Source organism: Procambarus clarkii, chromosome 27, assembly GCF_040958095.1.
Source record: "Procambarus clarkii isolate CNS0578487 chromosome 27, FALCON_Pclarkii_2.0, whole genome shotgun sequence".
NCBI lineage: Eukaryota > Metazoa > Arthropoda > Malacostraca > Decapoda > Cambaridae > Procambarus > Procambarus clarkii.
Genome location: NC_091176.1, coordinates 1,789,540 through 1,802,039, shown reverse-complemented (window position 1 = coordinate 1,802,039; position 12,500 = coordinate 1,789,540). Strand labels below are relative to the sequence as shown.

At 38.9% G+C, this 12,500-nt stretch overlaps 1 protein-coding gene across 14 annotated transcripts in view; it reads left to right on the top strand.

The window, feature by feature from the left end:
- Positions 1 to 12,500, top strand: part of jar (Myosin heavy chain 95F jaguar) — a 371,085-nt gene that overhangs the window by 118,693 nt on the left and 239,892 nt on the right. For 8 of the 14 annotated variants that reach the window (XM_069332235.1, XM_069332234.1, XM_069332236.1 and 5 more), the window contains 4 exons: positions 4,512 to 4,641; positions 6,306 to 6,470; positions 8,660 to 8,922; positions 12,179 to 12,443. The exons of the other annotated variants lie outside the window; for them this stretch is intronic. In XM_069332235.1, coding sequence (XP_069188336.1) covers positions 4,512 to 4,641; positions 6,306 to 6,470; positions 8,660 to 8,922; positions 12,179 to 12,443 — 823 coding nt within the window. The remainder of the gene's footprint in view (positions 1 to 4,511; positions 4,642 to 6,305; positions 6,471 to 8,659; positions 8,923 to 12,178; positions 12,444 to 12,500) is intronic. 14 annotated transcript variants of the gene reach the window in all.

The window sequence follows — 12,500 nt, the reverse complement described above, 5'->3', positions numbered from 1 at the left end:
TTTTGAATCAACATCGAAATCCCTTTTTACATCACCTATGGTTGGGTTCACGTCTCGCTCCAAGAACGTATATCATATTGTATATGATTTCTCTTACTTGACAGATAAAGACAATGAAAATTTTATACATGTGTAATTTGTTTGAAGACAACTTTTGGACTATCTGAAGTTATTTGTTCCTGTGGACAAAGCATGTGGTATTGGATTAAGGTAGTTCAGTAATTAATCCTTAAACTGCTCAGCATAAGGGGGTATAATTTGAAAAATATTTGAATTACGTAAAAATTACTTAAAAATGTTAAATAAATCTCCAACTTATTGACTTCAGCGTTGTGAAAATTTCATTAAAATATTTTCAGAAATTGATTTTAGACAATTATTTAAAAAGAAAAGAACATTTTGTTGATAAGGAGAACAGTTCCTGTTAGCTGGAACTGATGGATAATGCAATAATAATAGAGAGATGCAAGCACCTGTCCGACGCACAAAGAACAAGATTAGTAGTAAGAAGTGTCTACAAAAATAACACAAATAATAATGAGTAAGTATGTTATTATGCTCTATTTTGTTATATATCATATAATACATTGCCCAAAGTTATCAGTTACTGGTACTTTCAACAATGTCCAAAAACATATTTTTTTAGGGGATTTTTTTTTTTTTAAGGTTTTTAGGTTTTCCTCCTATGTTGGGGGCTCCCAACATAGGAGGCTCCCCCCTTCCCCCTCCCAGGGTGGGGGTTGCACAGACGGTGGCGTGTTGGTAACGAGATGCCATCATGCTCATTTGATCGTCTTTTTTCGTGGAGAGTTCTATCCTTTTGTTCGGCGTTTGATAGCATTTCTTACCAGAATGGGGGAGGGGGGTGTTTTGGGGAGGCTATCTTTCTGGATGCCTGACCCGGTTGATAGCAGACATAGTGGTGCTCCTTGCGCCTCTCTGAGGGAAGAGGGCCAAGTTCTGGCTCGTGGTCCCCGGTAGGTCTAGAACTCCATGTACATTGCCAGATGCTATTCTCACTATATTTTTATATATAGCACAGCTGTCTATTCTACAATCCCTATAGAATTGATTTTTCATAAACTCTCAACTTTTGGAGTTATAAATTTTTGTTGTCTAAATTTGCGCATATTTCAAATGCCATATTGACAATTTTTTTTTACAGCAAACTATACTGAAAACCTATATTCTAAATATATGAAAATGAATATCATATGCTATTCTGAGAGCATAATAACACCAAATAAACAATTGGTGATATTTTATATTTTTGCAGCCGATTTCAAAATAGGAAGTTTTTAATATTCAATTTTATAATTATTTTTTATTTTCTTGTTTTTCAAGTTTCACTGGTGTCATTTAGACAAAGTTGGAGCATTTGCCTAGTAGATTATGCACAAAACATTTGAAAGAGTTTCAGAAAATTTGAAAAACTGAGCTCAATGTCATACTTCATATGACGTTTTGTGCAGTTTAGCGGTTAAAAGTGGTGAAATACTTTGGTAAATAGAGAAGCGGTGTTTGATCTGATTAAATTTACTTCTAAATGTAACTGTTGTACAATAGAGTATTTTTGCAATGATAGGAGTTAAGTTAAAGTTATCTTATTGGAGGATGTAAATTTTTTATACCAATACCCGTATAGTGTAACCACAAGAATTGAGTATGGTTACAGTGCATGTATACAATAATTATATATCCACCAATATGAGAAAATCAGTAGGAACCATGAGGAACATTCAAACCCACACACTTGGTACTCCCAAGCCCATGCCCTACACCACTACACCATGACATGGTCAGAAGCAATACAACCTGGAATTCGACTGAGTACCAAGTGTGCGGGTTGGAATCCTCCTCACGGCTCCTACTGTTTTATCATTGATACATTATGTTGATGTGGCTTCATTGTGCATCCTCCAATCTGATAATTTAAAGGTTTCACATTTCTTTAATTTGCAGTGTCTATAATATCTATGGGAAACATGTATCTATCAGTGTGAAATTATCAAACCATGTATGGGTAATACAAGGAAGACCCCTGTTGCTACTGGGATGTGAAGATTTTACAAATACAGAAATTTAACAAATCACTGGGTGGAGGGGAAGGTGGAGTTATATTGAGTGATGCATAAAGTAATAAGTGCAACTGCTCCTAAATTTATACGCACACATCTTGATGCTAAAGGATAATTTCAGTAGTCTTGGTTACAATCAATACCTTAGGAAGTTTTGTGAAAGGTGGAATTGCTACAATAAATAGCTAAAAATCAAAGTTTAACAAATGATTGGGCACATTTCCTTTCACCTAATGCTTTTATTCACCTAGGCAACATAGGTGAATATAGTTGCCTAACTTTTGGGTATATTGGTACCCAGAAGTTAGGCAACAGTTGCAGGGTTGCATCCTAGGAAGGGTCAATAGTTTGACCTGGTGGGGGGGGGGAGCTGGTTTACCTCTATACAAGCCTCAAGTACTCGGTTGTACTTGCAGGGGTTGAGCTCTGGTTCTTTGGTCCTGCCTCTCAACTGTCAATCAACTGGTAATTACCCAAGTGTAGTTACAGGATGAGAGCTACACTCGTGGTGTCCCGTCTTCCCAGCACTCTGTCATATAACGCTTTGAAACTACTTTTTGGCCTCCACCACCTTCTCACTTAACTTGTTCCAACCGTCTACCACTCTGTTTACGAAAGTGAATTTTCTTATATTTCTTCAGCATTTTTGTTTAGTTAGTTTAAGTCTATGACCTCTTGTTCTTGAAGTTCCAGGTCTCAGGAAATCTTCCCTATCAATTTTATCAATTCCTGTTACTATTTTGTGAGTAGTGATCATATCACCTCTTTTTCTTCTGTCTAGAAGTTTTGGCATATTTAATGCCTCTAACCTCTCCTTGTAGCTCTTGTCCTTCAGTTCTGGGAGCCACTTAGTAGCATGTCTTTGCACCTTTTCCAATTTGTGTATGTACTCCTTAAGATATGGGCACCACACAACCACTGCATATTCTAGCTTTGGCCTAACAAAAGTTGTGAACAATTTCTTTAGTATTTCCCCATCCATGTATTTAAAAGCAATTCTGAAGTTAGAAAGCATAGCATAGGCTCCTCGCACAACGTTCTTTATGTGGTCCTCAGGTGATAGTTTTCTATCTAGAACTTCCCCTAGATCCCTTTCTTTATCAAAATTCTTTAAAGATTTCTCACGTAATTTATAGGCTGTGTGGGGTCTACGTTCTCCTATTCCACATTCCATAACATGGCATTTATTCACGTTAAATTCCATTTGTCAAGTGGTGCTCCATATACTTTTGTCCAGGTCTTCTTGAAGGGCATGACAATCATCTAAGTTTCTTATCCTTCCTATTATCTTAGCATCATCAGCAAACATGTTCATATAATTCTGTATTCCATCTGGTAGATCATTTATGTAGACAATGAACATCACTGTGCAAGAACTGAACCCTGTGGTACTCCACTTGTGACGTTTCTCCAGTCCGATACATTGCCTCTGATTACTGCCCTCATTTTTCTATCAGATAATTTTTCATCCATGTTAGAAGTTTACCTCTCACTTCAATATTTTCCCGTTTCCAGAACAACCTCTTATGTGGAACTCTGTCGAAAGCCTTTTTAGATCCAGATAGATGCAGTCAACCCAACCATCTTTTTCCTATAGAATCTCTGTGGCTCGATCATAGAAACTGATTAAATTCGATACTGTACACGGGATCTTCCAGATTGAAAACCATACTGTCTGTTTGATATTATATCATTTCTCTCCAGGTGTTCTACCCATTTAGTTTTTATTATTTTTTCCAATATTTTGACTAATACACTTGTTAATGACACAGGTCTATAATTGAGGGTGTGTGTGTATGTACTGTATGTATGTATGTATGTATGTATGTATGTATGTATGTATGTATGTATGTATGTATGTATGTATGTGTGTATGTATGAACAGTATACATAAACAGGCTTGTTGTCTCCAACAAAATTAATCAATCAATCCCCCCCCTCTTGTACTCATTACTCCATGTGTCTGTATTACAAAATGATGATGATCAGTATACCACTTTTGATTACCTTCAATCAAAACATACAGTATTGTTATAATTATAGTACTGGTGCTGTACATGCTTAAACAAACATCTTCTTTGAACTGTGTAACCTTGCAAAGTTGTAACGAACTGTTAATTGTTGGACAGGGAAGTGGATTCTTTGAATATAACGAAATAGATGTCACTTCACACAAAAAAAATTGGTGCATATAAACAACAGAGTCAGTCACTGATTAAATATGAGGCCGATATTCTTAGATAAAGTTGGTAATACAAGCCGGAATATACATGTACAGTACTGTAGTAGTATTAATGTGTAGAAGGAATAAATGGCTATGTTGAGAAGTTAGAAGGAATGTGAGATGTACAGTAGCTTGATATGTACCGGGTATATTTATTTACTGATTTAATTTAAATAAAAATATTTATGCATTGTTAAATATTATTTCAGACATATGTGGCAAATATCCTCATAGCAGTGAATCCCTACATCGATATTCCAAAACTTTACGCATTGGATACCATTAAGAAATACCAGGGCAAATCCTTGGGACAAATGCCACCTCATGTCTTCGCAATTGGTAAGCTACAGGCAAAGAAATTTTGTCAACATCTTTCCAGATGCTGCCAGATAAGTAGGCATATATATATATATATATAATTTTTGGCTGCCTAGGCACATAGGCTGAACACCAGGCATAGGGACTGGGAAATACGTCCCTTGACTGGCTACTATCCATATTTGCTAGTGGATAGGACTCATACTTTTGGTCCATCACTAACCTAATATACTATATACAGTATATTGTATTTACTAGCAAAAAGTCATATGATTTTCTCTACAAAATTCCACTAAGGTCACTTTTCAATAAATGTGTGGTAAATCATGCCTAATTTTTTCTTTCACAAAATATCCTCACAAAATAGGTGCAGCTTGCATACCAGCAAATACAGTACAGTACTACTTTCTTAATATTTTTGAAGTACAGTGGTACCTTGGTTTTTAATTTAATCCGTTTCCAGAGACGGTTCGTAAACCGAAAATTCACAACCTAAAACAAATTTACCCATAAGAAATTGTTAATTGAATCCGTTCCACACTCCCAAAAAATATTAACTTTAATAAAATATATTTCATACATACTACACACAAATACTTTGTACTATAGTATGTACAAGTTATAGCTTACCTTTATTGATGACTCTTGTTGGCATATGAAAGATGGTGAAGAGGGGGGGGGGGAGGAGGATAGGTGTTAGTGTATGGAAGGGAAGTTCCCTTCCATTATAACATCAGGCAGTGATGACTTCTCTGGGGTACACTCTCTCCTACATTCTGCTGCATACCAATAGGACCTAGTTGTGGCTCACTGCTTGTTTGTCTCACTAAGAACCTTTCCATAGAGACTTGCTTTTCCTCTATGGTCATCCTCACATGTGTTTTCTTAGGTTGAACCTTACCACTGAGTTTCTTACCATGATCCATGGTCATGATATACCATGATATACCTTATATACCATGACCCATGACATGATATATAATAATTACTTTTATTTTTAGAAACAAAAAAAAGCTGAAAAACAATGAAATTCTTTACAAAGAATTCAAGTGCGATCGTCACTAGACGGGAGACACTTGTAAACTGAAGCGCGGTCGCCCGTTCCACCAGGAACCACGCACTCGGTCGACCCATTCGTGTATCAACAAACTCACAAAGCGAGGCAAAGCTCGTAAACCGATTCAAATTTTACAAAGAAATTGAACTCGTAACCGAAAAATTTTGTAAAGGGGGACATTTGTTACCCGAGGTTCCACTGTACTGTATATCATAGAAATCCTAGAGTACTGCCATAGAATAATTTTTAGGTTTCAAACCCCACATAAGGTGTTTGTTAATAAATAACTTTATATTTTTTATCAATCATTATCACAATTATCATTTTTATCAAGCAATGAGTAGGTGATCAGCTGCTCATTGCACTTTTATCATTTATGTAACCTTATCTCTACAGCTGGGTAACTATATCAATCTTTTGTTTATGTATTTTATATAAATTAATTACTTTTAGAGTCCTAAGGTAAAGTTGAATAATAATAAAAGGCACAAGTGAATAATTGAGATATTGATAGTTATCTCGATTATTCACTCATGTTAGTGCTTTGTTTGTATGTTTTATATGTATGTATTTTCTTAAGAGTTTATTATACAGATTTAAACAGTTCAAAATTCATTGTGTCTTGCAGCGGATAAAGCCTTTCGTGACATGAAAGTGTTGAAGCAATCTCAGAGCATCGTTGTCTCGGGAGAATCTGGAGCTGGAAAAACAGAGTCCACTAAGTACATTTTAAGATATCTTTGCGAGTCCTGGGGGTCAAAAGTTGGACATCTAGAGGCAAAGATTCTGGATGGTGAGTATGGATTGGATGTGTGTTTCCAAATATGTATTGAACATGTCTTTCATAACATGTCACATCTTGTGTAAGTTGACAGTCTCATTGCTGGGAAATTGTTCTCAGTGCATAGCTTCACCGTGAGAAAGTTAGTCCTGTAGCACAGTGGTCTATGTCCTTGACTCACAATTGAGTGACCCCTGGGTTCAAACCTCGAACAGAACAAATGGTTGGGCACGTTTCCTGTCAATGTATCTCTGTTCACCTAGCAGTAAAATAGATACCTGACAGGTAGGCAACTGTTGTGGGTTGCTCCCCAAGGATACTAGACCATCAGTAGTTGGCATAATACAAGTCTTAAGTACTGAGTACAGGCTCCCTCTCCTTGACACTGGCAATACTAATAATCGATATCCAGCTATTCCTGCTGCTATCAGGTATAGGTGTGTGTGTGTCTTTTACCATGTGAGAATATAGTGTGACATCTGTAAAGAGGCATACATTAATATTTATTGTCCAGTTATTCATATTTTCATATCTGTCAGTTAACATGAGTTGGAACAAGTTTATTAAATTTCATAATAAAAATATTAATCAAGGTACTATGTAAATGGCACATCATTACGAGTAATATGCCAGGCTGTATCAACCTGCTCTTTCTCCATGATGGGTATCTTTGCTAATTGTTTTGCCATGTAAAATAAAGAGGCAAGACAATAGAGAAGTCTCAGTCTACCCCTGAGAGACAGCTTGTAATGCAAAACAGAAAAACTTAATTAATTTTCAATGCCGTTATAAGCCAAACTTTTGATTCACAAGGAAATGGTTATTGTTCTGAAACTATTAAAGTGGCACTATATTGTCAGTTGACTACATGTTGGCATGTAGTAATGTTGTTTACTACATGTTGGCTCTCTCAATGTCTGGTGCCTACTCACTAAAGTTGTGTTAACTTTTCAAATACCAATTCTGTCAGGTTTCTTCTGATGTTTTTGTTTGAGACTTTGCACCTGCACTTGGGGTTGTCATGCTTTAGCATTCACTTTGTGTGTATGGTTCTCCATCATTTGCATGCCTATGTCCTGTATATTTTGTTTCAGCTCTGTTTCAAACTTCTCTTTCCTAGCCCTGATTGTCCAACCCGTCCTCAGACCAAGTCCATTCCATCCAGCAGTTGACCCCAAAGACACATTCATAAATTTTAACATGCTGTTCATTCAAAACAGGAATTTTCTCAAATATATATTAATATTATTTTATATTACCATACTGTACATATTTAGGCACTGGTTAGATTAGGTTAGGTAGGTGTTTAGGTTCTATTGGCGATTATTTGTATTTGTAGTACGTGAGTGAAGCATTTATAGCGTGGTTCGAACAAATTTCGTCAGTGAAGCACTTGTTTCAAAAGTGTTCAAACGTCATCAGTTGTGAGTCGTTTAGGAAGTTTGGCGGGTGCATGGAATGGACTTTGGGTCTTTGTTTGGAAGATGGGTTGGATTCTCAATGACTGAAGGCTTTGAGAGTCTTCTTCTTTGGCACTGTTTGGAGTAGTCATCAGTGCAGTTCTTTTTCCTTTTGGGTGGTTCCATACCCTTGACAGTACCTGGTGACTGTGTCCTTAAGTTGTAGGCCTTGAAATTGGACAGCTGTTAATTACACTGGGAGTTCATCATATCATCACCTGGGAATTCTGTGATGGGACTCTTCCTTGGGGGTTTACTTGCAGTGTGATGCTTCCATGAAACCTCAATTCTTCCCCTTTCAGAGGGGGAATTGAGGTTTCTCCACTGTCTTCCTTCGTAATTCTACATGGGAGGACAATTAGTAAAGATACATGTTATGGCGAGGAAGCTGTTTGACAGAGCCTGGTTCATTTTGTGGTCCGAATGTACCATATACAGTATGCGGATGACTTGGGAAGCAACTGAGTAATAGCTAACAAATTTGTTTCAGTACTCTCATCACTCCATTTTTTTGTGGTCTGTATCCTTCTCATCCATGAAAATGGAAAACAGAATAGTAATGTGTGTTTGTTGTTTAAGTTTATTACTGTACTGTATTTACATCTGTTCTGTATATTATTTGGTTTTGTTAAATTAAATGCTTATATATTTTTATAAATTCTCAAATGATGTTCTTGGAAATGAAATATATCTGATGCAGAATATTACATTTTCATTCTTTATCAATTCTCTTTGTTTCAGCTAATCCTGTTCTTGAATCCTTCGGTAATGCTAAGACAACTCGCAACAACAATAGTTCCCGGTTTGGAAAGTTTATTGAGATTCATTTTAATGAGAGACATTCAGTCGTTGGAGGTTTCATATCTCACTACCTTCTTGAGAAATCTCGCATTGTAGTTCAAGGGCCCCATGAGCGAAACTACCACATTTTCTATCAGCTCTGTGCGGGTGCTCCAGAACAGTTAAAGCAGCAACTAAAACTTGGAACTCCAGATCAGTACAATGTAAGTAGCATTTGTTGTTGCCCAATTGGATACTATTCTAAATAATTTTTATATAATGTTATTTATGCTTAAACATTATAATTATAATCATAACAGTGTGGGGTTTTCTATTTTGCTTTCCCGACTGCAATGCGTACGTCACCAATGTACATGTGGCAGACGCTTCACGAAAATGTCAGAATCCAGCAGAGAAAATAAGAGGGCAACCGTACAGGGCCTGGGAGCAAGGTCGAGTTAGAGTCCTTGAGGGTCTCTTCTCAGACTAGCCTCACCTGGTCCTGATCCACGTTGGTCGTTGGAATCTCCTCAGTGCTTGAAACGCTTTAAGGGACTTCTAGGGTCCTCATCACATTTATAGTTTAATGAATAATAGGCAATTCGGTGTTGAAGACACCTGGAGCTGAAGGCTTAACCACTGAACTGCGCCAACCAAGTATTCTCGGTCGGTGGGAAACTGCGCCAACCGAGTATTCTCGGTCGGTGGGAAACTGCGCCAACCGAGTATTCTCGGTCGGTGGGAAACTGCGCCAACCGAGTATTCTCGGTCGGTGGGAAACTGCGCCAACCGAGTATTCTCGGTCGGTGGGAAACTGCGCCAACCGAGTATTCTCGGTCGGTGGGAAACTGCGCCAACCGAGAAAACTCTTTTTTTTATTTTTTCGTACCCATTCTAAATGTGTGCGCAGTTGGTTGTGTACGAAATAGAATCTTAGGACCTCCAGTGAGAGGCAGCCATCTTGGAAAAAATTCCCAGAATGCTTTAGGGCTGCTGGCTGGGTTAGTACTGAGTGAGCAATCATGGGTGGCGCACGCGCCTCTGGCTCCCAAACACCTATCCGACGCGGTGTTGAAAGATCGCACTCTGTCGGTGAAATTCAAACCTTATTGTTCGAAGAACATAAGGGTCATAATCATAATATTGGTGAAGCTAGGTGCAATAAGGATCTAACACACAGGTCGGATGTAAGTGATACAGCACCTATGAGGACCATACAGCGAGCGTATCCAGTTGTAGCTCTGAGCGCCACCCTTGCCCACCTATGCTGTGTCCAATTTATATAGATGGTAGATTGATGAATCGTTTTCTGCGTTCAGTGATGATGCATCTGATACCAGTAGCATAGATGAACAGTATTAGTGGCTTCAATGATGGTGTTTTCCATAGATATTTTCAGGAATAGCTGAATCTCTTCTTGACTGACGGACACTCTTCGAGGCTGGCTGAATCTCTTCCTGCGTGGGACCTTACAAAGCGATCTTTTCAAGACTACTTTATAAATTGATCTTTTCCTATAATCTTTTCAAGACTACCTTGTGCTTTACAAGCTTGGCTACATACCATCTACAGGTACTAAAGCCAAGGGTGTACATGAGTGCGTTATTTGCAACCACACGGGAACGAGGAAACAGGAAGAGAAAATCTATCTGTACCTGGTGCAACGAGAGCGAAGTCGCGCTGTGTACCATGGACTACTTTGTTGATTATTACTCGCTTCTGAAGTACTGAGTGTGTAATACAGGGTTTTATTGTGTAAATAGTGTGTGAAACTGTACATATTGTAATTTTAGTGAATTTTTAACAAGTAATATTGCGACAATAAACATTTATTGTGGACACATTACTGACACATGTATCACAGTTCAACCCATTCTCACACTTGCTTATAGTCAATATAGTCAATAGTCATAATATGTACTGTCTTGTGCGAGAGCGGGTTGACACGCATACACCGTTGGGTGTCTAGATCTTCACCTATACCTGTGTCAGGTATGAGAAGGTGAGAACTGTGGTTGATCCCTCAGATCAACACAGACAGACACAATAATAAAGAAACAAGATCTTGTACTTACAGGTATGGCTACCTCTCTTATTCACTCACTCACTAGTGCACACTTACGCAAAAACTCGTTGGTAGCCTGACAGCTAGTTCCGCTCGTTATGATGCGAGACCCTTGACGACAGGCTTTCCCAACAAACCGTATTTGACATGGAGGGTACTCGCATAGGAGGGCGTGCTGTATGCTTAACAGACAGACACACACACACACTTGATGGCACTGGCGGTGAGTAAGGGTGGTGCCGGGTGGTGACGTCACTTAGTACAGTGAGGGCAGGGCAGATGGCGGCTACACGCTCTGGTCTGAGTGGCGGCTGGTGAGTGGCGGCTGGTGAGTGGCAGCTGGTGGCGGCTGATTATATGATACCATGCAGTACACTGGGGTAAAGTCACACACAGATTACTTAGGCGGTGGCACTGCCTTATTTCACTTTAGGTCGCTCACAGACAATCTCAATTTGTCACCAGGGGGTTACCTGATACCAGTCTGTTGCGCTCTGGTGATATGTCACTAGGAGGCTTCTAAACAATATAGTCACAATCGCGATTCTGGGCGAGCGTTGGTATATTGAAAACACGCTGAGTTTAACTTGACGGTGAGGAATGGACGGTGTTCTATCTATTGGCCGAATAGACAGAAGGATACGACCACAATGTACGGACTTCCTCACGTGAATACCCTTGCAAGAGAATGCAGGGCTCCTCGTGGGGCACAATCACTAGGTCTACAATTGACTAATGGCGTTGCAGCAAATGAGCGGCAACCAATAATACTGATCGTTACATGATCGGTAGAAGAGTGGCGTCATGACCATGTCATGAATACGTCAATGTTGTTGTTGAGATTGACCCCAGAGGTCAGAGCTTATCTCTCGCCTCGCGGGCGCCTCTCCCTCTCTCATGCTTGGCACCTCCACTGCGTACCCAATGACTCTATGACATGGATGCTTAACTTTCCTGTATCTATTTCCTGCTTGGATATACGGCGGCCTCCATGTGTTAAAAGTATTCCGGGTCATGTAGGCATCCTGGGGGACACCCAACAGGACAGTTTTCCATCCAGTGTTAAGAGATAGGGCTTGTGCAAGAGATCAATGCACTGTGCACGGCAATGAGCCATTCAAGTCAGCTATGGGAGGATCTTGAGAGACCATACTCTCACAAACAGCCACTTATGAATTGTTAGTTAAATGTTGTTTGTTTTTTATATATGATGTTTCAAAGCTGAGGTCTTAGAGCAAAAGAATGCACTTATCCTTCACATTCTTGCTAAGTTATATTCCTACAAGGTTTGTCATTTGGAAATACCTACCTGCCAATAGTGAATTAGCAAACATGCAGTGGTTTACTATGTTGAGATAAACTTTCTATTGATACTTGTTGCACAGTTAAGTATTCACGCTATGTTTCCTTTTCAGTATTTAAGAAAAGGATGTACTCAGTACTTCTGTAGTAAAGATACCGAAAAGTCTTTGGCAGCTAACAGAAAAAGTTCGAGTCACCAGAAGAAGGGGGCACTGAAGGACCCCATCTTGGATGATGTCAGGGACTTTGCCATTATGGACAAAGCTTTGGGCAACTTTGGATTGAATAGCCAAGAGCGGCTAGCAATTTACACAACTGTGGCAGCTGTTCTCCATCTGGGGAATGTTACCTTCGAAGATAATCCAGAGGATACTAAAGGTACCATTTTGTTTAAGAGACTTTCTGTATTTCTGTAGTGTGTAGGTGTATGTGTTT